This window comes from Armigeres subalbatus, chromosome 2 (genome assembly GCF_024139115.2).
Source record: "Armigeres subalbatus isolate Guangzhou_Male chromosome 2, GZ_Asu_2, whole genome shotgun sequence".
Classification (NCBI taxonomy): Eukaryota; Metazoa; Arthropoda; class Insecta; order Diptera; family Culicidae; genus Armigeres; species Armigeres subalbatus.
The window spans coordinates 309,378,859-309,405,417 of record NC_085140.1 but is presented as its reverse complement, the minus strand read 5'-3'; the positions used below and the strand labels follow the sequence as shown (position 1 = coordinate 309,405,417).

The 26,559-nt window shown below is 39.9% G+C and overlaps 2 protein-coding genes across 9 annotated transcripts in view; both read left to right on the top strand.

Moving 5' to 3' along the window:
• Positions 1–26,559, top strand: part of LOC134212565 (carbohydrate-responsive element-binding protein) — a 182,562-nt gene that overhangs the window by 5,245 nt on the left and 150,758 nt on the right. For 7 of the 8 annotated variants that reach the window (XM_062690549.1, XM_062690547.1, XM_062690546.1 and 4 more), the window contains exon 2: positions 9,958–10,612. The exons of the other annotated variant lie outside the window; for it this stretch is intronic. The gene's annotated coding sequence lies outside the window, so the exon portion shown is untranslated. The remainder of the gene's footprint in view (positions 1–9,957; positions 10,613–26,559) is intronic. 8 annotated transcript variants of the gene reach the window in all.
• On the top strand, positions 19,435–21,512 carry LOC134209853 (uncharacterized). Its single transcript, XM_062685874.1, has 3 exons — positions 19,435–19,448; positions 19,766–19,999; positions 20,072–21,512. The coding sequence occupies exons 1-3, from the start codon at positions 19,435–19,437 to the stop codon at positions 21,510–21,512; spliced, it is 1,689 nt and encodes a 562-aa protein (XP_062541858.1).

Here is a 26,559-nt window from a genome sequence, read left to right as displayed (position 1 = left end):
GTTCGAATACCATCCGGGCCTGGCGCCTTACCTACGCTAAGGGACTGTGCAATCCCCGCAAGTTCCGCCACAGTTACTCTTCCCTCGTCGGCCACCCTGGCTCCTGGCAGCTCCACGAAGGGAGGCCAGGGGCTTGGGTCGTGACGTGGGAAGAGCCCGCGATGATCCTCTCCAGCATCTCTGGAGACCGCTCTGTAGGGGCCATCGCCCCACGTGTCTTGGCCATTACGACCCTATAAGCGTCACCCCATGGATTCGGGTTGGCACTTTGACACAGGCCCTCGAAGCAGGCTTTTTGCTTGATCTAATATCAGTCTTCAGAGCGGCTCTAACAGCCACGAACGCCACCCGTCGTTCAACACGCTCCTCTTCTGTGCGTGCTCGCTGCATCCGCCTCCTTGCCCGTAGGCAGGCGCGGCGCAGGTTCGCAATTGCTTGAGTCCACCAGTAAGCCGGTGGTCTCCCATTCCTAGGGTGGACTTTCCTAGGCATGGTGGCATCGCATGCACGCGAGAGTACTGTTACCAGCTGCTCGCCACTCCGACCGAGAGTATTGTGCTCGCGGCGGAGCGCTTCCTTAAACACCTCGTCGTCGAAGTATGATGTCTTCCACATACGAGGACTAGGCCTCGCCCCTTCTTCCGTCCGTTGAATGCTGGTCGTATAGTCGATACTGTAGCGAACCGCCAGGTGGTCGCTGTGAGTGTAGCCATCATCTACCCTCCAGTTCGAACTACTCGTTTGGCCAGGGCTCCAGAACGTAACGTCGATAATCGACTCGGCGCCGTTCCAGCTGTAGGTACTTTTGGTACCGACATTAGCCAAGTCCACATCCAACATGGCCAGTGATTCCAGCAGGATCTGCCCCGATTGATGCGTGGATCGGCTTCCCCATTCCACGGCCCAAGCGTTGAAGTCCCCCGCTATCACCACCGGCCTATGCCCCATCAAGTTAGCCGTCAAACAATCTAGCATTCGACCGAACTGCTCGATCGACCATCGAGGAGGCGCATAGCAGCTGCAGAAGAAGACCCCGTTGATTTTGGCAATGACGAAGCCCTCGTGTGTCGAAGACACCAACTCTTGAACTGGGCATTTCCCCGTTGTCCATATCGCTGCCATTTGAGACCCATCGGTGACCCAATTACCGTTCCTGGCGGGTACCCGGTAAGGATCTGCTATGATGGCGATATCCGTCCCCCATTCAGCAACTGTCTGACACAGCAGTTGCTGGGCTGCATCACAGTGGTTCAGGTTTAGCTGCGTTACCTGCACTGTGATTTTGCAACACGCTTAAACGTCGGGCACTTCGAACCCCCCATGGGGTGCTTGCTGTTCGCAGCTTTGCTGGAACAGATCAAACAGTTAGGAGGGTTCGTGCAGCATTGTGCCTTATGTCCCTCCAATCCGCAGCGTCGACAGAGCTTGCTTCTGTCAGGGCCTTTGCAGTCCCATTGCTTGTGCCCCGATTCCAGGCACTTGAAGCAAACTTCGGGTTGCTCGTATATGCCCACAGGGCATACCGACCACCCCACCTTGACGCTCCCTAACTTGACTACCTTGGAGGCGTCAGCTGCAGGTAGCCGAACCAATGCTACCTGTGTCCCTGCTGGACCTTTCCGTAGCCGAACGGCTGCGGTGGACGCCTCCACTTCACACTGTCGCCGCAGTGCCGTGACGAGCTCTTCGACTTCGGTGATCTCGTCCAGGTCTTTAACCCTTAGATTCACCTCCGTCGTGAGTGCCCTGACCTTGACCGTCTCGCCTAGGACTTCCTCCGCCAACTTCTTGTAGGCGGCGCCCTTTGCGAGACGCCCCGCTTTAGCTCGAGGATCATCTCGCCCGTCCGGGTACGTCTTATTCGACGTACGTCGGCGCCGAGTTCACCGAGCTTGACGTCACTCCTCATCGCCTTCAAGACGTCCGAGTACTTAGCCTCGTCCGTTTTGATGACTAGGGCATCGCCCCTGGAGCGATTGGCGCCTACCCTAGACTTTCTGCTACCCTCATTCGCCTGGGCCTTCATTTCGGCCCTTGACGTCTTCGGTTTCCTCTTATTCTTGACCAGGGTCCAGGAGGCGTCATCCCCCTCTATTTCCCTGGTCTGGGGCGGCTGAGAGCTCTCAGCCTGCCGTAACCCACCACCACCGTCTTTCCTGGGTGGACGGACCTTTCCAGGTCCTTCCTCCCCCGGTTTTGGAGGTACCTGGCCGGGGTTCGGCTTCCCAGCCCCACTACCCTTGTTCGGGGTAGTAACCCTCCGCGTTTTGGGGCGGCCCCCAGGGAGCTCATCCCCTGGAGACTGTCTCCCCCGTTTTTGTGTCTGCTCCGTTGGAGCAGCCACCCCGACGTGCCCGCGAATACTTGAGCCTCGGTCTGGGCAGACTTTGGCACCACCGTCTTCGCTGGCACGTCCTCGGTCGATTCGACCTTGCCCAAATCCGCGAATTCTTGGGCCTCAGTCTGGGTAGACCTTGACTCCATGGATTTCACGGGTTCGCACTTGGCCGTCCCGACCGCCTTTTCCAGCTTGGCGTCCAACATCGACGTTCGAAGTTTCTACAAGCTCCTCTTGAGGTCCTTACTGATATTATGCTTCGATGACGCAAAGTCGATGATGGCGTCCAGCTGTTCCGTCGCCACTTCGAAGGCCGAAAGCCCATCGCGTTTGCGGTTCATCGCCTCCACAAGCCATGGGCCGTCAATAACCTCTACCGGCGTTTTTTTAGCCGAGAGGAAGGTTAAGTGACCCACGCTGGCGCTGCGCACTGAGCTGCCGACTATTGCCTCTGGCCTCCTAGGCGGGTACCTGAACAACCCACCTCTTGCGAAGGGGTTGTCGCCTACACTACTACCACTAGTTGAAGAATTGCCTTGGTTTTCCATTTTGGTCCCACGAGTTGCTCGGGAAAAGAGGTCCACCACGCCAGAGCCCAGCATGACGCGGTAAGGGACAATTACTGTGGAGGGTGCCCAGGTACCCCACAGGCTCCGTTAAAGGCCTAGCTTATTATTTCACGGGTCGCTTGACGCCTTGGGATTAGGGGTTAGGGACAATGGTCCCGGTCTGACTCGCAGTGGCCATGGGGAGGGGTCGTCAAGCCCTTGGACAAAGTCCCTGCTGCCCCGATGTCTGTGTGTGTACGTATGTGTGTGCGCGCAAAAGACGCGACAATAACTCACTATCCGGTAATCAGGTGGGTAAGTCAAATACATGGATGTAGTGGACATTACTGCCTGCAATCACCATATTTACTTCAACTGTCTTTCCACTAGAATAATGAAACTTTTTGGTTCCACATTCTTCTTCAATGCATCCTGCATTGCATCCAGTGTAGCAAATTTAACAAACAGTGATCTGTCTATTGCTGTTTCCATAGACGATACATCCACATCTAATTGCCGCACAAATCCGGCGATCTCAACCCAGCTCGGCCGGGGAGCAGAAACAGGGAAACGAAATTGAACCGTATTCTCTATCATTTCGCACTCTATTATCTACCGCGACAAGCAGACAAAGCAAAAAAAATCTAAACTGATCGGTACCTACAACGGTTGCCGTAGTCCGAAAACAATCTGCTGCTAGACGTCCACGATTGACGAAAGCAGAATAACAACTGACTTTTTTTGCACTTACCCTCAACCAATTTACTCGCGGTTGCATTCGACGCAGTATACTGCCACATTGTTTCCTATTGAAAATTGGCCGGATCGGACTATGGGCTTGGAAGTTATGGCCAAAATACTTTTTCTCAGAAAAAAGCGCGTGAAAAAGTCTAGCTCACTTTCAATGAACTTAACAGATTCCCTCACATTTTTATATTCCCTCACAGGCTGCATTCGACGCAGTACCCTGCCTAATTGTTTCCTATTGAAAATTGGACGGATCGAACAATGGACTTGGTAGTTATGGCCAAAATACTTTTCCTCATAAAAAAGTGCGTATAAAAATCTAGCTCACTTTTAATGCACTTACCCTGAACCGATTTTCTCGCAACAGGTTGCATTCGACGCAGAATCTTGTATCATTATTTCCTATTGAAAATTGGCCCGATCGGACTATGGGCTCAGAAGTAATGCCCAAAATACTTTTTTTTTACCGTACGAGAAAGGCATCATCACCGCTAGGTGGATTAATCTGGGTTTTTGGTAATTTAAATTTTTAAATTTGGACCCCTAGAGGAAGTGCTTACCGATATCTGCTTATATGTATCAAATGGCACGTTTGATATTGGCCGAAATCAGAAGAATCAAACTTTGAAATTGGCATCAAGTTCAGAAATCAAGAAAATGTCGCCAGGAGGGTCTAAAATGTGTAGGGATCCAAATCAAGTTGGTTACCCTACGAAACCTTTTTTTGTGTGTTCGTTGGCAGTTTCTAGACTGAAGGTCTAATCCAGGCCTATTCCGTATTCCCCATGGTAATTGAATATGTTTCCATTAATCTTTATCCACGTTGCTCAAATGGTCACTGTTGACGCCTGATTTAAATAGGCTTTTGACCCTTCCTTCGGAAGTGTCCATAATTTCACTTTGTATGCGTTACGCAGGTGTGTGACGTATTCATCTATCAAGAAATCTCGTAAATTATGAAATAAAATGTATGGTATTTGAAACAAATTTACTTTAATATTGAAAATATAATTATAACAAATGATATGATATGGAAATATGCATAAAAAATCAAAGAAACAAATGATTTTAATTGAGGAACATATAGAAGCATGTACAAAAAAAATCTTCTCAGAAAAGCAAAAACGTAAAAAGTGAAAGGGATTTAAAAAATGCCTTCAGTGGAAGCTAGAAAGCAAATGTGAGCATGTTTTGAGACACACTTATATGCATGTATGTGTGCGTATGTATGCAAATTCTAAAATTTACTACCATGAAAATCTCACTCATTTTTAAGGTATTAAACACGATTAGTTTTACAAAATTAGGCATCCATAAGGCGAAATATATATTATTATTGAACGCTTTTGAGTTTCGCTCAGATCAATGACTTATTTAGTTAGTTCTGGATTATTTAATATCGAGTCCCCTGGAAATTACGAGTACAACTCAACCCATGACATCCGCCTTTGGGTAGGCAATTATTTTTTGACTTTCGCGGTAAATCGCCGTGGGAAGCTGAATAGTTTTATCTTGTTTTAAATACTGGAGTCTGGAAATATTTCCTTATACTTAACTAAGGAAGGGTCACAATCTCACTGTAGGTGGATTAATCTGGGTTTTTATAATAAAAAGTCTCTTTTATTTATTTAGTTGGAGTGATTTTTTTGTCAGAGTCGTTTTGAATTGGATCAGAGGCGACTCGTCCATACGTTCTACCTGTTCATGGAACAGGTAACCATTTTTAGGTCAGGAGTAGGAAATTAATGTCCTGGGCCTTAGCAATTAATTGTTAGGGCAAATAATTCACCCAGAAATTTTTTTAAACAAAGTTTCACGTAATATTTCCAATGATTTTAACATCTAAACATCTAAAGAAACAAAATATTTCGTAGGCAGATCAAGTTAACGCCACATGCTTGGCGTACAGTCAAATTGCAGCTAAATGTGTGTTTCTCCGACACACCACACCCCATCACATAGAAAGCTTTTGCCAGTCGTACGATCCATAATGATGAACCAACAGCAGCGCTGCCAGAAGTCAAATTTAAAGTTTTGCGCCACGACAAATGATTTGAAATAATTTCCACCTTGGTATGCTCACTCGTTCTCCGCGCGCAGAGAACCAGCGTGAGCGTTGCCAGCTTTCTCCGTTTCCTCACATCATCCTCTTTCGCATGCGAAGCAAGCACGTTTAGATGCATGTTCTGCTATGCACGCATGAGTCAAACCCGTTCGACGCGCTGCGAGAACAATCAACGACGCGACGCACCTTCGGTTAGACTCGATCGTAGTGTCGGACTGTGCTTTGCCCAAAGGCGCACCGCTCACGCTTTCGTTCATACTCCGGTGATTGGAAACAGTTTGTTTTTCTTTTTTCTCCTGATGAATATGCAATGCATCAAGAACAATATTACATAAATTAATGTTTGCGTTTTCAAAAGAGACATTAAATAATGCTTTTTTACGAATACTCGAAATCAATCAACATAGATAAAAAGGTATAGTTTTCACTAAATTTGAAAAATTAAATAACTGGAACACATTTCAGCTTCTAAATCTGACTCATTGGTCGTCACAATCTGGGGTCGCATCAAACAATAATTGTATAATTATTATACTTAATTATTATACTAATAATGGTTAATAACATTTATTTCATAGCAACAAAATATGTGAGAGTTTAAATATTAGCGGCGATGGGACCCGTGTACCCCGAATGGTGGTATAAGACGATTTGAAAGATCTCTATTCTGAGCAATATCCAGTTATTACCAACTGTTACCAAGTTAGATTTTAGATGATTTGCGAGAGTTTAAAATTTTAAGTGCATCTAAATTTAAAACATTTTTGTAACAAAAAAGATTAATAAGCTATTTATTGTTTTGTAAATCCTTTCTATTTAAATTGGTGGAATTAAATGGAGAGTACTTAATTCGTCTTAGACGGTTGAATATTATATATTTTCCTATTTAAATTGTTTTTTTCTTCTAATATTTGGTTAAGTTGTACAAGAAAATGTTGTAATATTAGATTAAATGCACAACTTTCACTCGAAACCACTCAGCTTGATGAATATTTTTTTATCAGCATAGTAGAACAGATGTAGCAAAAGTCCACGAGACGCCCCAATTGGATGCAGTTTCCTCATCAGTAGCGTTAAAGTATTGTACCCATCAAACAAAATAAGTTCTAAAAGTTCGTTCAAATACTAATCAATTATTAATCAAATACTAATAACAAGAGTCAGTCTTAATAAAATTATGTTGATGTGCCTATGATATAGGAAATGCGATATAAATTTAAATTGCTGACTATCTTCTTCTTATTGGCATTACATCCCACACTGGGACAGAGCCGCCTCGCAGCTTAGTGTTCATTAAGCACTTCCACAGTTATTAACCGCGAGGTTTCTAAGCCATGTTACCATTTTTCATGAGGCTATGGGGCCCTCCTTAGCCGTGCGGTAAGACGCGCGGCTACAAAGCAATACCATGCTGAGGGTGGCTGGGTTCGATTCGCGGTGCCGGTCTAGCCAATTTTCGGATTGGAAATTGTCTCGACTTCCCTAGGCATAAAAGTATCATCATGTTAGCCTCATGATATACGAATGCAAAAATGGTAACCTGGCTTAGAAACCTCGCAGATAATAACTGTGGAAGTGCTTAATGAACACTAAGCTGTGAGGCGGCTCTGTCCCAGTGTAGGGATGTAATGCCAATAAGAAGAAGAAGAAGATATCATGAGGCTAACACGATGATACTTTTATGCCCAGGGAAGTCGAGACAATTTCCAATCCGAAAATTGCCCAGACCGGCACCGGGAATCGAACCCAGCCACCCTCAGCATGGTCCTGCTTTGTAGCCGTGCGTTTTACCGCAGGCTAAGGAGGGGCTGACTAATTAACTCTAATGAAAAACCTAAGATATCACATTACCTTTTAATGAAAATTTAACGTCCAAATTTTAGTGAAAATTTAATCACATGGCTGAAATGGACCAAGGTTCAGAACCGATCAACAAACCATCATCAAAAATGTTCAACCAACAACAACAGCGCGGCTACAAAGCAAGACCATGCTGAGGTGGCTGTGTTCGATTCTCGGTCAATTAGGGGTTGGAAATTGTCTCGACTTCCCTGGGCATAAAAGTATCATCGTGTTAGCCTCATGATATACGAATGCAAAAATGGTAAATTGGCTTAAAAACCTCGCAGTTAATAACTGTGGAAGTGCTTAATGAACACTAAACTGCGAGGGGCTCGCCCCTATATTAACAAAGACTCGGTTACTTTTTTACACGGATATTTTTTGCACGGCTTTTTTACACGGTTTCTCGAAATAAGACGGATTTTTTTTACACGGATTTTTTTCACACGGCACGCATCCCCCGTGTAAAAAAAGAATCGGGTGTAATGCCAAAAAGAAAAAGAAGAAGAAGAACTATTTTATCAGGAAATATTCTGGCTGATCTTTGAGAATTTTGTCCAAAAATTACTTCAGAAAATGCTTTAGGATGTCCTCTGAAGATAATTCTACACAAAATTTTCCAAATTTATTCAGAATTCTCTCTGAAACTTAAAAAAACAATCTCAAATCATTTCCAAGAGCACAGCCCTGCTGCATTTTTCAGTTTTACAGCAAAAAAAAACAACATTTTGTGCCATTTTGATTATGCTACATATAGGGATACTGTTCCGTTTTCCAGCTCACTGAACATATATTCATTTCATCGCAAAACAAAGAAATACAGCAAAAGCCTCATCGCTTCTTTTTTTAATAACCATATTTTCTGTATTGAACTGAATTTGCATCAAGTACCATACATTATTCTAGAAGCATGTATAAAAACCCTGATTAATCCACCTTTTCTCGTGCGTATAAAAAATAGTATTATTTTGGTCATAACTTTTGAGCCCATAGTGCGATTTGACTGAATTTTTAATAGGAAACAATATGATAGGATTTCTCGTCGAATCAACTTGTTGCGAGCAAATCTGTTAAGGACAAGTGTCTAAGCGAGAGGCAAACATCTTATCAAACCATAACCGTAAAAATTTCAAGACATTTCAAAAATATCTTCTGTAGAAGTTAGATATCAATTATGAGCTTGTGTTAAGACATTAATAAATCACTTTTTCTCATACTCGTGTGCGTTTGTGAGCATTTTTTTTCCAAATATACACACTTAAAATTCGAAATTTTACAATTGCCTAGAATTCAACAGCCGGAATTTCGGTAAAGTTATGACGAAAAATGTCGGTAAAAAAATTACCGAATTTCGGTAAAAAAATACCAAGATATCCGCAGTTGGAATCTCGGTTTTTGCTGAGGTAGGCAAAATAATTTTAGTTTGTACTAACACATGAATATAACTCATTTGTACTTGATACTGTACATGAATAATAATAATAAAGAATTAGGCCTCCATAAGGCGAAATACATGTTATTATTGAGTGCTATCGAGATTCATTCAAATCAAAGAAAGATTAAGTTAGCTTTGGATTATATAATATCAAAGTCTATAGAAAATATTAAATTTGACACGTGTTACGAAATTAGCTAATCATGCTAAGAGGAATTTAACCAGACAAGCAGTTAATAGATAAGCAGCTGGACTTACAATGCGTTTTTAATTGTTTTTCGTCACTCAACCCATATGATCCGCCTTTTGTTAGGCATCTAATTTTAAAATTAACAAACTCAGTCGGCTGAAATAGTTGAGTAGTTTTTTTTCTCAAATTTAATACTGGAATAATTTGGAAATATTTTATGTATCTATGATCAAAAACGGTCAAAATCTCACTGTAGATGGATTGATCCAAGTTTTTTTTTATGAAAATCATGTTTCATAAGGCAACGTATCGAAATCCATACCGATTCCTTGTGGCAAATTTTCATAAAGCGTTCGAATAAAAATCTTACGTTTATTTGTCTCAATGTAAGTACTCATTATTTGAAACATACCCAGACCCAGTCCATTTAACCACCATCTCCCCTAATAAAGAGTTTATAAATTTCGTCTATTTCGTCGTTCAAAAAAATCAAACCATCATCATACTATTAATTACTAGCATTCCGTATAGTTTCATAAACACTAAAACTCGAGCCGCATGTTACGCTGAACGCATATTCTGAAAACCCCTGCTCTACGGTGGAGGCACCGCTCATGTTGGCCAAAAGTATGAAGCAGCTCTCTTAGCAAGTGAGCAAGAAGTGTAGTGATATAACGTCATCGTCGGGATCGGATCCATTTCGTTGCAGTGCAAGTCCTTTCTCCCCTCACGGTCATTGTAAACTTTCACCACCGAGGTTTTGAAGTAAATTCAAATTCAACTATTCGACAGAGTTCCAACGCAATCAAGGTCAACCTGGAAAAGAGGAGATGTGTTAAAAATAGCCATACAGACAGTGGGCAGAGTCCATCCAAGATCATTGAAAATTTTCGAAGATCGGTGAGAGTGAAATAGTGAAGCAAACAAAAACAAGAGCAGAAATGATCGGCCACGACAGAAGCAGAAAATAAAATATTGAAGATTGCATTTTTTGATTCTTGAGGCAAACGGGACAAACAGATACTAATCAGTGCGGGATCAGCTGTGTTGGCGTGTGCCAGTGTGTTGCATCAGTGTAGTGTCGTGTTCGAACCCTGGGGAAAACTGCGGATCACGGAGCTACGGCGGTGGTGGAATCGGCTACAGCTCGTAGCTATGGCCAACAGGTCGTCCTTCGGATACATCACTTTTATTTTGACCTGCATGTGCAATCGTTGAACTTCGGCCGTAACATACTTTGCAGTAGATTGGCTTCCTACCGGTTACCATCCCATTCGAGTTTGGTGCGTATTATCATCGACTAACAGCAGCAGTGCAAAACGACTAGCCTGAAGAGCCAAAACAGTGAAGCTGTATGCGGCTTCAAGTGTGTGCAAAGAGCAATCAGTTGAGAAATTCCGGAAAGCGCAATAACGGGCAGCAAAATATCTGGTCCGTTGGATGAAAGGTAAATGGTTATTTGAACAACTCGAAATTTGTGTTGCAAACCTTGGTTGAATTATGGATGTTGTCTATCCAGTCTTCCGCAAGATTTTGAAATATAAATAAGAAGCCTGAAACCACGTGGCCATATTTTTTTTGAGAACCTGATCTTTTCCTCATTGGAAACAACCACGTGATTTTGATTCGGGAAATAAAGGCTTTGGCAGATTTTATTAATTAATTGTCAGAGGTTTTTTTTCTGAAACCTTTCATCACAGACAAACGCGCATAATACATGGAACACTTGTTTAGAAAAATCATCATAGTCACGTAAACACTAAGGGGCCTTTCACAAATTACGTACCGCCGTAGGGGGAGAAAGGGGGTTAGGCCTAGCATTACGATCTATACAAAAAACTTAAACGTTTCATACAAACAGTGTTATGAAGGGAAGAGTGGGGTAGAAAATCATCAAATTTAGCGTTACGTGAAATTTGAGAAAAATCAAATTCGTGCATCACGAATGAGCGCTTAACCAAATAATGATTTTATGAATGGATTCAGGGTCTGTCTCATTTGGAGAATTAAACTGAAATTAAACTTAAAAGTGACATTTCAATAATTACCTGCTGGCAGAGCAAGATTGCTTTTGACAAAAGATATTTTAGTTACCAGATAAAGATTGTCGCTGTCGTCGCTGTCCGGAACATCTTTTGCTGGCAAGGATAGGGGAGTTAAATGTCAAAGAAGGAAAATCCATACGATTTAACAGCTTGGTACCCAACATGTTCCGGGCAGCAGAACAAAGGGAACCGAAGCGACAATCTTTATCTAGTAACTAAAATATCTTTTCTTTTGACCGATTTCGAATCATTTTGCTTCGATGTCTTATTGGAATTGGTGGGTAGCACCAGCCATTCTTATGACCGGTTTATTTGCTAATTTTCGAACTGTCACTTTTAAGTTTAATTCTCCAAATGAAACAGATCCTGAATCAGTGTAATTGATTAAATTAGTGTACGATGACATATTTTTAATTGTTTAGTCTGTTTGTCTGTGCTTTCATACTCAAATGTGGTCATTAGATTCTTTGTGAATCAGAGAGTGTTAGCTATTGTTGTCAATTTTTGAATGTTTGCTTTTGAAAAAACCCGGCAATAAAAGATCTAAAATCTCGCGAAAACCTTTATTTCTCGAGCAACATATGATTAGGGCCGAAAAACCAACAATGCTGAACCGAGAAAAATGAGGTTCAAGTTTTCTATGAGTAATTTAATTCATTTGTAGAAGTAGAAGCTCATTTCATTGCAAAAACCATGTCAATGTTATACGTAAATGGTTGTATTATAACAGCAGATAAAGATTAATTGAGAAACTATTCGAAATCTTCAAAATTTCAGCTAAAACAAAAGTCGCGCCGTTTACTCGCATTACCGGCAACACGTCTGGTTTTTAAGCCGTTTGCTCAAAGCCAGGATTTGTTTAGATTTGTTAGCCAGAGTAGTTCTGCTATGCGATATATCAAAAACCTAGTAAGAATATACATTTTGAAATAACTTGAAGCTAGTTTTTCTAAATAAACAATATAAAGTGAACGGCTTAAAAACCAAAGCAAACATTCCGCATGGTAGTTAAGGGCGCCAACAAAGGACTTAAAAACCACTATGGTGCAAATGGTTCATGAGACGTTCACTCAAAATAGTAATAAATGTGTTTCTTAAGAGATATTAAGTACGGAGTTTTACCTACGATAAAGAATCATTTACAAAGCAATCATTTATGCTAGAAAATAAAAAATCATGGTTTTGGTTTATAAGCCGTAATCATATGTTACGCGAGATTTTCTCTTTCTACAGCGGTAAAATCAGTAGTCAGGAAACAGTAGAAAAGAGGAGATCAAAATAATCCCCATGAGAAAACTTCCTAATTTAATACCGGTAACGGAGTATTAACCGAATTTCTGATTAAAAATGATACACTAGCAGAACGTGCTCGGGTTCGGAACATTTGCTTTCCATACAGAGGCGTCGTGTACAGGTGGCAATTTTGTCTCCAAAATTAAATTCTTGGTGGCTGTCCATAAACCACGTAGACTCTTGAAGGGGGGGGGGGAGGGGTTTCGAAAAAGTCTACGATAGTCTACGAAGGGGGACGGGGGGGTATATCAAAAGTCTACGCAGACTTTTTTTATATATTTTGACGTAAACTACGTCTAAGGGGAAGACTCGGATACAGGGTGACAAATGAAAATTTCCAAATCCGAGACCGTCACGAAATCATGTAAGATTTTGAACGTTAATAGCGCATTCATCTTTCGATGGATTTTTGAGATTTATATATCAATCGACTTGGAAACTCTCCACCAATTTTCCAGTTATATTAAAATATTTGATTATCAACGTTAAAGTAGGGTATTGGACCATTTTGGCAGCACCCCTTTTTCCCGTTCGCAACGTGAGTCTCATTCGGCCGTCGTTCAGTGTAGTTGGTTTTTGGGCTCTTCTTTTTGTGCGGTGCTTCGCACCAGTTTGCCACAAAAAGTAGGGCCAGAGCAGTGACCGCAGTCGGCGATATACATACAAGCGCATGTTTGTGCAAGGATAGGATGATCGATTGTTAGCAACGGCAATGCAATGTCATAATGCGATAATCGCAATGCAAATGAACAAACATGTTCGATTCAAAGATAACTTAGGAAAATGGTAAGCCATTTTATGATAAACTGCAAATTGTTAATTATATTGTTATTATTAAATATGCGCCAAAATCAAAAGAATTCAATTTTAATTCAGGAAGTTTGAATGCACTTCAGATACTCTGTGGGTACAATCATGCGGGGCTTATTGTATACGGCTATAGCTTCGGAACGCATACTTTATTGAAACGGGCTATAGGTTATAATAGAACTATTACCTTCTAGCTCCCGGATCTAAGATTCTTGCAATTATATTAATAATATGGTTGCACGAATATGTTATCCATAATGCCACTGCCAGATAGTGGGAGTTAGATTGTAATAAAACAGCACAAATACCCTATTCCCGTCCGCAGCGCTTACTACTTACTACTCTGGCGCATCTCAACCGAATGGCTTGTTTTTGGTACCGTTCTGACTCAAATCCCGAATATGACTCATATTCCGAACACTGGCGTTTTAGAGCCCTAAAACTAAAACTGTCATTGGTTTTCCGCACTGAGGATCAAGATAACAAACGAATTCAAACTCCCGTGGAGAAAATAACACGAATTAAGTTAAAATGGGCATTTAAAAGCTAAAGTTCGGAATATGAGTCATGTTCGGAATTTGAGTCAAAACGGTACATGGCTAGTATTTGTTGATTTCTAGTTGGCGCAACTGGGTTTTATCGACTCGCGCTTCTTTGTCGGACTCAACAATACGACTATCCCTTCTCTGCCAACTACTCCTCGTCACTCCAAATAACAGAAGGCGGAAATTCTGCCAAAGGTCTAAGGCTCGTATTCTTCCACCAGTGATGATTCGATGCTCTGACTACCATTGGACAGAGGCACCTGTTTGTCCGTAGCCAGAGCAGAGATTCTTTGCAAGATCCAGGGCCGATGCGTATCGTCTCGCATCTGTCGTAAAATCGCTAAATCGTGGTACACGCACTCACCAGTATACACCCCCAGCAACAAACATATTGCACATCGATCACAGTAACTTATATATCCCGAATTCTCTCACAATATGGTTACTAGAGTGATTCAAATTTTGAATTTTTTGCCCCCCCCCATGCTTAAACGATTGCATTTGCCATTTTAATAATCCTCCTAAATTTTAAGTTGATTTGGATCTAATTTTTAGCAAATTTGGATGTAATTTGACTGTGCATTTAAAGTTTGCATGGAAATTACTATGAAAACTAACCATAATGTGAATGACCGTTCCGTGAGGTGGCCCATGAACTATTTAAATATAATCAACACATTGAGTACACAGAATACTTCTCAAACTGAAAGGCAGTTGTTGTTGCGAAGTGATTTCTCGTTTAGAAGCAAAGTTATGAAGAGAACAAAAATGCTCATTTTGATATTGATGTTATCGAATTTCCCACGATTCAGTATTTCCTTAATAAATTTTCTTGCGAGCATCAAATCGTTTGGCAACAAAGACGGTCTGTTTCATTGTAAAATTTCCTGTATTGCCGGTGTACTCATATGTTTTTAGAACTTGAAGGGAAGCGTTAGGGAACGGTTTTCCATGAAAGCTACTGTTTTCATAGTAATTTTCATACAAACTTCAACCGCGCGTGCTCACTCAAATTAGATCCAAATCAACTTAAAATTTAGGAGGATTATTAAAAAGGCAAATGCAACCGTTTAAGCATCGAGGGGCAAAAAAGTCAAAATTTGAATCACTCTAATGGTTACTGCAACAAGATTGGCTCAACGTGTGCTGCGCTGCTTGGGATATCATAACCATGTAACGCTAGTGAGTTATTTTATTTCAGAACAGTATTATTTAATAATCATACTCCACTATTTCCACCTATATATTACTACAAATAAACTAGAATAGTGGTCGAAAACTTAGAATGAAACTGAATCCCTACTAATTTTACTCTAAGTCGAATGCAACAGTTGGAACTGTGAAAAGCATTATTACCACTTGGGGTTTTAAAGTTAAAATTTTAGGTTATCGTACCGTCGTCGGGGAGACAACGGGTCAAATGGGGGTGAGAATGGGTCACTGTTTCAACTACATAGAATGCTTGTAGAATAGATTTAATGTATCTGAGAACAATAAAACTGAATTATAAATGACCTTTTTGAACGATTTTGTTATCCGACCTCCAGATTGTCGGTGAGGGCTCGGACGTCACCCCTGAATACGGTATCCAACAATTTTTTATATTTTAAGTTATGGTAATTTTGTTCTAAACCAGTGACATAAGTAATCGAATGAATTATCTTAAAATATGACTACATTCCTCAATGCACCAAACTGTTCTACGTAGTTTACGTTGGGCGGTCGTGTCTTGTACATAACCCTTCAGATTTTTTTTTTGAAAACAGCAGCTTTGAGCGGAGTTCACTAGTTTGAATATTTTTAGGATTTTCCTTTTTTTTTGCATGACTTGACCGAAATAATCTCTTGCGTTTCTACGTTTCTCTATAAAAATGTTATGAATTTCACTGAAGTAAAAGTCTGAACTACGGCTTAAAACTATCAAGAATTTCACCAGAAAGTTCTTCTGTGTTGAGCAGAAAAAATCTCCAAAGTATTCTATAAAAATTTTCGAAAAATTTTCAACTTCCCCACTTGGATTTTACTGCAGATTCTACTAGAATTTCTTTTGATTTTCGGAACTTCTTTGCAAACTATGGAAATTATGTCGTACTTTACAAAGGAAGCATTTTGGAATATCCCAGGAAAAGTCTTTAGAATACTCAAAAGATATTCTTTGGAGCTTGTGAAGGGAATTCTCCGGAATTTCCGCGAGAAACCCTTCAGAATATTCACTGGAGATATTCTGGGAAGTCCTCAAAATTTTTTTTCTTAATTTTGGAAATTCTTCGTAATTTTCGCGAGGAATTCTTTGGGCATAAAAGCAAAATTATTCCAAATGCCGTGGAAAATTCTTTGTAAAGTTATAATGCCAATTCTTTGGAATTATCGATGGAAAATTTTCGGAATTTCTAAATAAGTTTTTGAAAACTTCCAAGAGAAGTTATTTGAATTTCCCACCAAAAACAGTTTGAGTTTCCGAAAAAAAATGCATTTTTTTTTTAAAAAGCCTTTCTAGTTTTCATGAAAATTTATTCGAATTTTTTACGATAAGTTCATAAAAATTTTAACTGAAAACTCTCTAGAATTTCCGCCGAAAATTATTCAGAAAATTCCTTGGAATGCCCATAAGATTTATTAAAATTTCCTAAAGAAATTGTTCCAAATTTGCAAGAGAAATTAAAAAATATCGTAGGAAACCATTCTAAATTTCCACGGAAAATTACTTACTTACTTACTTAACGGGGAAACTTTTGGAATTTAGAAGATAAATCTTGGGATTTCAACAGATGATTATTCAGCGGGATATGACGTGGAACTTTCAAGAAAAGCATCGGAATTATCATGGAGAGTTCTTTGGAGTATTTCAAGGTTATCAATCGGGAAATTTTACGAAATTTCCACGCAAAACTTATTGGAATGTAGAATTAACATTGTCGGAATTTCAACTCGAAATTTTTCCAAATTCTGAAAATTCTTCGGTTTTCCCAATTTTGAACCGGTGTTGAGAATTATAGGTCAGATGCGTGACAGATTTTATCAGTGGCGCGCCGATGCAAAAGTGTCGGCGATGGCGCACACCTCTAGGAGGAATTGAATTCAACAGTAATTAAATTGATTGGCTTTGAGATTTGATTTCAGGAGTTATGGACAGAGGATTAAATTTGATTTCGTTTCAATTTGATTTTTGTTTTTGGGATTTTGTTCAGTTTGATTTCATGATGTTTTAAATACGAACTTTGTTGTAATGTTTACATGGAAATAGAATTGAATAGCTGAATTGCTTAAAATGTGGTTGATTTCCATATTTTTCCAGTCACATATGAGGTTTTGTAAATTTTGGAAAAGTCTACGTAGACTTCAAGGGGTGGGGGGAGGTGTTTCGGAAAAGTCGACGAAAGTCTACTAGGGGGGACGGGGGGGTTTGAAAAAGTGAAATTTCGGTCTACGTGGTTTGTGGACAGCCCCTTGATAGTTTTCTTGTCATTTTAAAAAATATATTTAAAATGTGTGCATTTGTTATATGTTTTGTACAAATTTGACGGTTAGGCAAACACAAAAAACACGGAAAATATTGACGGATTTTTTATGTGCGACAACAAAAATTCTGCGATGGGGACGCATCATATTTTACTCTATGATACCGGAAAATGAATGCATAAGCAGGGAATGTAAAATAACAACATTGTCCTCTCTTGTAAATGTTGGGACAAACTCAGCTCGCAATAAGCGTTTGTCCCAAACTGCAACAAAATAGGACAATGATCGCCTGCCGCGCATTTAGAGAAAAAGTCGGTTTTTGATAATGTCTTTGATTAAATGAGTATCAGTTATCAATGTTTAGACATAAACTTAACCATCTGTTAACATAATTTGTGTTTTACTTCTGAAGTATACAAGTTATCGCAGTTTGAAAAGTTCGCAACAATTACCTCTCCATGTTTGTTGCAGATAAAATGGAACGCAACATTGTCTTTATCCTCTGCAGGTGAGGACAAAGACTTATCGCTATTCTGTTTCTTGTTTTTTTTTTGCATTTTTCAGCGACAATTACATTCCTTTTTCATAAGTATTAGATTAGAATGCGAATAGCGCATCAACTCTTGTAATACACATGTTTTGTTCAAGGCGGTACTTTACCCGATCAGGAATACATAACAAAATTGTAACTCAATTCTATCAATGGTTGTTATTTAAAACAACGTGTGTTATAATTAGATAATTCGATAAAAATGTGTCTTCGGCCAGTTTTATTTCATATCAAAATTTTAACAACATTAGATATGTATATTTACACAAAATAATTGCCTACATTTTTTGATATTGGAAAGAAGCGGAGGTAATCACCTCCAGTATAACTTGAATCAATGTTCGATGTAAATAGCTAGTACAAAGTAAATTGCCTACATTATGGATGGAAATCCGGCGTAGTAGCGTACCACATTTTTATACGTGATGTAGGCAATTACCATGAAAGTAGATTTTTGTACCTCATAATCATATCAACGGTTGTTATAATGTTGAAATGAAGGTAACAACCTCTGATATAATTATGTTACGGCTAGAGGGAATTTTGATATAATTTTTGTTATTTTAACAACTAACCAGCCAATTTTATAACACATTTTGTTACATTATTTTTCTGAAATAAATAACTCCCCTTGTTATAATTTTGTTATGCATTCTTGATCGGGTATACGTGTCAGATGTTCCTGTGTTTCATCACAGTACACAATGGTCGGGCTCCATACTAAACTACCAAATCATGATTTCGCAGATTGTATACTTTTATTGCCCTTATTGAAAAGTAAATCAACTATATTTTCATACGCTCTGGTACAAAACTAATTTGAAAATGAATCATTTGTTTGAGAAACTGCATAAGTCCATTTTACACTATTTCGAGAAAACAAAAAAAAACTGTTTTTGAACAAGTTGGCACCGAATCTTGCGATTTCTTCGATACAGATCAATAGTTTTTGGCAAAACTCAACACCCTGGGGCACTTTCAGTGCAAAAAATGTAAGCAGTACTCCACAATTGCTCTTCAAAGTACGTGGACATATGTAGTTTCTCAAACAAACGAAAAAAAAATCATACATTCCTGAACAAATTTTTTTTTCGTTTTTTTTTTGCCAGAATACGTATTTTTGGACGAGGATTCAGAATATATAAAAATCTCATTTTGGCCATAAATGTTACATATGCAGTTTCTCAAACAAACGGTTCAAATGGTTTTCATTATTGTTAGAGGCGTCATAGTGGCCCTAGTGAGAAATGTGGAAAAAGTTGTATTCCTAAAATGCGTAAAAAACAAATATCTACACCGTATGATATGTTCTATTTTATAAGCTACTATAATAGTCATACTCAAACCTTCCCATAGCAAATTTTACAATCATAAAAAATAGCTTTTGTTGTTTTTAGCCACTCGATTGAAAATTTATGAAAATTCAACGATTTTGACAAGGAAAAAAGTCTTTTGTCGTCGCATGTCGCCGCTACTTTACACGTGGTACATGTACCAGAGTACCATCAGACCTTTTAAGGAGCGTCGAGAAATTTTGCACATTTCCAAGTTAAAGCCATTTGAAAAAATGTCTAATTCGAGGTAATTTCTTATAAGAAAAGTCAAAAAGAGCACTGATAGGTAGATATGTCCCACCATTCACTTTTATTTGTGCTCAATTCTAAAATCCCCGTCGTATACAACTTGTTGCGAGCAAATCGGATGAGTATAAGTGCTCGAAATGGGTTTTTTCTATACACTTTTATAAATCTATAGTATTTTTGACATAATTTTTGAACGCGTTGACTTATTAGGCTCATTTTCCAAGAGAAACACTGGGAAAAGATCCTTTGCTGAATAAATCTTCTGTTGTGAGTGAATCGATTGAGGCAATTTTTATGTTCATTTGTACATTCTAGGCTGAAGGCATCAGTAATCGAAGACGATTCGTTCAACACCGTGGAGCAGGTTTGGGTATCTATTCAGCTCGGAGGCCGTAAACTATTTGTTTGTGCGGTGTATATTCCTCCAGACCGAACTCGAGACTTGGAACTCATCGACACGCACTGCCGATCAGTCTTCTTTGCGTCGGAAATAGCGTCTCCCAACGATGAAATCATCGTTCTGGGCGACTTCAACCTTGCAGGAGTCGCGTGGGTTCCAACTCACAACGGTTTCTTACGTCCTGATTAGGAGCATTCCTCGTTTCACCCGGGAGCTCTCAGGTTGCTGGATAATTACAGTACTGCAACTTTATCTCAAGTTAATTGCATCGTGAATGAGAATAATCGCTTACTGGATCTGTGCTTCGTCGGCGGTCGTTACACCGCTCCATTTATTTCCACTGCACCTGTTCCTTTGGTGAGAGGCAGCCCTCACCATCCATCTCTAGTAATTGGAGTTGAGAATGACGACGTCCGCGACTATGTTGGTACCTCAACGGCTGTGTCATATGTTTTTCGCAAGGCGAATTATTGTAGTAGTGCCGAAGTGCTGTCTAACTTGGATTGGCAGAGTATCCTCGACCCGGCCGATGCAAATATCGCTGCACAAACTTTTTCTCATGTCTTGGCATATGCCAGACATGTTCCAAAGAAGATTGCCCATACCGACTCTAGGGTTCCGTGTTTGACAAATGACCTTCGTTCGTTGAAAATTACTAAAAAGGCCATCCTGAAAAGGTTCACAAGGTTCCGCACTCTTCCCTTGAAACACCATTATGCTAGGCTGAACCACGAATACAAACGGGTAAGTCGTTTCTATTTTAAACGTTACCAGCGGAGGATACAGCAACGGCTTAAATCCCATCCGAAATCCTTTTGGAACTACGTAAACGAGCAGCGTAAGGAAGTAGGTCTTCCATCGTCCATGGTCTACAATGGAGTCATGGCATCAACTCAACAAGAAATTTGTAACCTATTCTCGGCCAAGTTTGCTAGCGTGTTTGTCAGTGAGCGCCTCTCCAATGACTCCATAACCAGCGCAGCGGGTAATGTACCCTTAACGAATCAAACACGAAACGCTGTCGATGTAAGTGCAGATGCCATAGCGAGAGCAGCCACGCGGCTAAAAACGTCGTACAAATCGGGACCTGACGGTGTTCCGTCGGTTTTCCTAAAAGCGAACATTTCCTGCCTTCTGGATCCACTTCATCGAATCTTCCAGCTCTCCCTTTCTAATGGTGTATTTCCGTCCTGCTGGAAGACAGCTGAAATGTTTCCTGTGTACAAAAACGGAAGCAAGCGCGATATAAACAATTATCGAGGAATCACGTCGCTATGCGCTGTATCGAAGTTATACAGCATGCTTGCTTGTGATCAAACAGATGTAATTTATACGAATCTAACTGCAGCATTTGATAAGTTGAACCACAGCATTGCGATCGCCAAGCTTGATAGATTGAGAATTGGAGGCAGCCTGCTTGCATGGTTTGGTTCGTACCATACTGAGCGCCAGTTGACAGTTGCTCTAGGCGATTGTCGCTCGGAAAGCTTTTTCGCGATGTCTGGCATACCGCAGGGTAGCCATCTGGGACCGTTGATATTCCTTCTCTACTTCAACGACGTACATCTAGTTCTAAAAGGACCGCGATTAACATTTGCAGATGATCTTAAAATGTTTTTGCGCATCTGCTCAATAGCCGATTGTCATCTACTACAAGACTAGATCGATGCTTTCGCTCATTGGTGCGATCTAAATCGACTTGTAGTTAACCCGAGAAAATGCTCGATCATAACTTTTTCTCGGAAGAAACAACCGATTACCTTCAACTACTGCCTGTTCGGAACGACTATTGAAAGAGTGCACTGTGTGGAAGATCTCGGTGTTCTATTGGACTCCAAATTGACATGCTCGGATCACATTTCATATGTTGTTGATAAAGCATCCAGGTCTCTTGGATTTGTGATCAAAGTGACAAAGACTTTCACAGACATCTATTGTTTGAAAACACTGTATTGCTCTCTCGTGCGATCTACCTTAGAATACTGCTCTGCGGTCTGGAGTCCAAACTATAATAATGGTGTCGAACGCATCGAATCCGTTCAACGTCGATTTATACGGTACGCACTCCGCAACCTTCCCTGGAGAGATCCGCTAAGACTTCCTCGCAACGAGAGCCGTTGCCAGCTGATCAGCTTAGAACCTCTGTGTATCCGAAGGGATGTATGCAGAATTTGACACTCTTCTGCGACAAATAAACATCAACGCACAACCCCGACAACTGCGGAGTAGCCTAATGCTAAGACTTCCTTTTCGTCGCCCAAACTATGGACTGCGTAGTGCTCTCCATGGTTTGCAGCGTGTTTTCAATAGAGTGGCGTCGGTGTTCGATTTCCACTTGACGCGAGATGTCCTCCGCCGGTTCTTCACATCATTTTTAACCGACCAGAACAATTCTCGCTTAACTTTTCAAAAGGACCTGAGTAACATTTTTTTCATGAATTAATTTGAATAGCGCAATCAACAGAACAACGTAAAAGCTATTGATTGCAGTATTCAAATTTATTCATGAAAAAAAATGTTACTTAGGTCCTTTTGAAAAGTTAAGCGAGAATTGACACACATACACGTAAAAAAATAACCTTATATGTTTTGGCAAAAAACCATTCGAAAATACTTATACTCTTTATTATGCCACCTAATGAATGATCCCATACCAAAAAGCTAATAACATTCATAAGTTAATGAAAAGTATAAGTTTCGGAATGTATGTGACTAATGCGATGTATAAGTTTTTTCTTATACATATCATTAAGCGCCTGCTTTGGCAAAAAGGTATTAGAAATATTAATAATAAATAACATTAAATTTTTTTACGTGTAGACTATAAGCCATTTTATGAGACAGATTCGAACAGCTGATCGAAATTTTTAGTGGACGGCTCGGTCTTTGTTTTGGTAAATTTGCATGTAAACCATCATCATTTCGTCATCATCATCATCATTTCATTTCATTTTCGCAAATGTTCCTTGTAAAATGTAAATATTAGTATTTGGTCTCCTGTCATTTGAGCTTTCTATAAAATGGCTTATAAGATATGTATTTGTGATTGTATTATATTTTAACCTCTTGACAATGTTTTTAATGTAGTGATGTGATATTGTATAAAGAGGCGCCTCGTCCATACGTTCTACCTGTTCATGGAACAGGTAAACATTTTTAGTTCAGAAGTAGGAAACTAATATCCTTACAATTAATTTCTAAGCTATTAATTATTAGGGCAAATAATTACCCAGTAAATTTTCAAACAAAGTTTCACGTAATACTTCCAATGATGGTTTAATATCTAACGAAACAAAATATTGCGTAGACAGATCAGCTCAACGCTACATGCTTGGCGTACAGTAACAGTCGCATTGCACCTAAATATGTGTTTCTCGGACGGATAAGTCGTACGATTCATGATAAATAACCAACAGCAGCGCTGCCAGAAGTCAAATTTAAAGTCTTGCGCCATGACAAAAGTTTTGAAATAATTTCCTCCTTGGTATGCTCACTCGTTCACCACGCGCGGAGAACCAGCGTGAACGTTGCCAGCTTTCTCCGTTTCTTCAAATCATCCTCTTTCGCATGCGAAGCAAGCACGTTTAGATGCAAGTTCTGCTATGCTGCGCAAGAGTCCAACCCGTTCGACGCGCTACGAGAACAATCAACGACGCAACGTACTTTCGGTTAGACTCGGTCGAAATGTCGGGTTGTGCTTTGCCGAAAGGCGCATCACTTCGATGATTGGGAACGGTTTGTTTTTCTTTTTGACGTAAACTACGTCTAAGGGGAAGACTCGGATACAGGGTGACAAATGAAAATTTCCAAATCCGAGACCGTCACGAAATCATGTAAGATTTTGAACGTTAATAGCGCATTCATCTTTCGATGGATTTTTGAGATTTATATATCAATCGACTTGGAAACTCTCCACCAATTTTCCAGTTTTTGATTTTCAACGTTAAACTAGGGTATTGGACCATTTTGGCAGCACCTCCTTTTTCCGTTCGCAACGTGAGTCCTATTTCGGCCGTCGTTCAGTGTGGTTGGCTTTTGTGCGGTGCTTTGCACCAGTTTGGCACAAAAAGTAGAGCCAGAGCAGTGACCGCAGTCGGCGATATACATACAAGCGCATGTTTGTGCAAGAATAGGATGATCGATTGTTAGCAACGGCAATGCAATGTCATAATGCGATAATCGCAATGCAAATGAACAAACATGTTCGATTCAAAGATAACTTAGGAAAATGGTAAGCCATTTTATGATAAACTGCAAATTGTTAATTATATTGTTATTATTAAATATGCGCCAAAATCAAAAGAATTCAATTTTAATTCAGGAAGTTTGAATGCACTTCAGATACTCTGTGGGTACAATCATGCGGGGCTTATTGTATACGGCTATAGCTTCGGAACGCATACTTTATTGAAACGGGCTATAGGTTATAATAGAACTATTACCTTCTAGCTCCCGGATCTAAGATTCTTGCAATTATATTAATAATATGGTTGCACGAATATGTTATCCATAATGCCACTGCCAGATAGTGGGAGTTAGATTGTAATAAAACAGCACAAATACCCTATTCCCGTCCGCAGCGCTTACTACTTACTACTCTGGCGCATTTCAACCGAATGGCTTGTTTTTTGGTACCGTTCTGACTCAAATCCCGAATATGACTCATATTCCGAACACTGGCGTTTTAGAGCCCTAAAACTAAAACTGTCATTGGTTTTCCGCACTGAGGATCAAGATAACAAACGAATTCAAACTCCCGTGGAGAAAATAACACGAATTAAGTTAAAATGGGCATTTAAAAGCTAAAGTTCGGAATATGAGTCATGTTCGGAATTTGAGTCAAAACGGTACATGGCTAGTATTTGTTGATTTCTAGTTGGCGCAACTGGGTTTTATCGACTCGCGCTTCTTTGTCGGACTCAACAATACGACTATCCCTTCTCTGCCAACTACTCCTCGTCACTCCAAATAACAGAAGGCGGAAATTCTGCCAAAGGTCTAAGGCTCGTATTCTTCCACCAGTGATGATTCGATGCTCTGACTACCATTGGACAGAGGCACCTGTTTGTCCGTAGCCAGAGCAGAGATTCTTTGCAAGATCCAGGGCCGATGCGTATCGTCTCGCATCTGTCGTAAAATCGCTAAATCGTGGTACACGCACTCACCAGTATACACCCCCAGCAACAAACATATTGCACATCGATCACAGTAACTTATATATCCCGAATTCTCTCACAATATGGTTACTAGAGTGATTCAAATTTTGACATTTTTGCCCCCATGCTTAAGCGATTGTATTTGCCATTTTAATAATCCTCCTAAATTTTAAGTTGATTTGGATCTAATTTTTAGCAAATTTGGATGTAATTTGACTGTGCATTTAAAGTTTGCATGGAAATTACTATGAAAACTAACCATAATGTGAATGACCGTTCCGTGAGGTGGCCCATGAACTATTTAAATATAATCAACACATTGAGTACACAGAATACTTCTCAAACTGAAAGGCAGTTGTTGTTGCGAAGTGATTTCTCGTTTAGAAGCAAAGTTATGAAGAAAACAAAAATGCTCATTTTTGATATTGATGTTATCGAATTTCCCACGATTCAGTATTTCCTTAATAAATTTTCTTGCGAGCATCAAATCGTTTGGCAACAAAGACGGTCTGTTTCATTGTAAAATTTCCTGTATTGCCGGTGTACTCATATGTTTTTAGAACTTGAAGGGAAGCGTTAGGGAACGGTTTTCCATGAAAGCTACTGTTTTCATAGTAATTTTCATACAAACTTCAACCGCGCGTGCTCACTCAAATTAGATCCAAATCAACTTAAAATTTAGGAGGATTATTAAAAAGGCAAATGCAACCGTTTAAGCATCGAGGGGCAAAAAAGTCAAAATTTGAATCACTCTAATGGTTACTGCAACAAGATTGGCTCAACGTGTGCTGCGCTGCTTGGGATATCATAACCATGTAACGCTAGTGAGTTATTTTTATTTCAGAACAGTATTATTTAATAATCATACTCCACTATTTCCACCTATATATTACTACAAATAAACTAGAATAGTGGTCGAAAACTTAGAATGAAACTGAATCCCTACTAATTTTACTCTAAGTCGAATGCAACAGTTGGAACTGTGAAAAGCATTATTACCACTTGGGGTTTTAAAGTTAAAATTTTAGGTTATCGTACCGTCGTCGGGGAGACAACGGGTCAAATGGGGGTGAGAATGGGTCACTGTTTCAACTACATAGAATGCTTGTAGAATAGATTTAATGTATCTGAGAACAATAAAACTGAATTATAAATGACCTTTTTGAACGATTTTGTTATCCGACCTCCAGACTGTCGGTGAGGGCTCGGACGTCACCCCTGAATACGGTATCCAACAATTTTTTATATTTTAAGTTATGGTAATTTTGTTCTAAACCAGTGACATAAGTAATCGAATGAATTATCTTAAAATATGACTACATTCCTCAATGCACCAAACTGTTCTACGTAGTTTACGTTGGGCGGTCGTGTCTTGTACATAACCCTTCAGATTTTTCTCCTGATGATTATGCATCATAAACAACGCAGCATCAAGAACAATATTAAATTAATGTTTGAGTTTTCGAAAGAGACATCAATATTTGATTATTATAAAATATTATAAAATTGAATTATTTAATGTTTTTTCCCCCAAATAATCAAAATCAATCAAC

Coding starts and splice junctions, on each gene's coding strand:
- LOC134209853 (XM_062685874.1), top strand. Junction 20,000..20,071: donor TTCAACCTTGCAGGAGTCGC/GTGGGTTCCAAC, acceptor GGGAGCTCTCAG/GTTGCTGGATAATTACAGTA.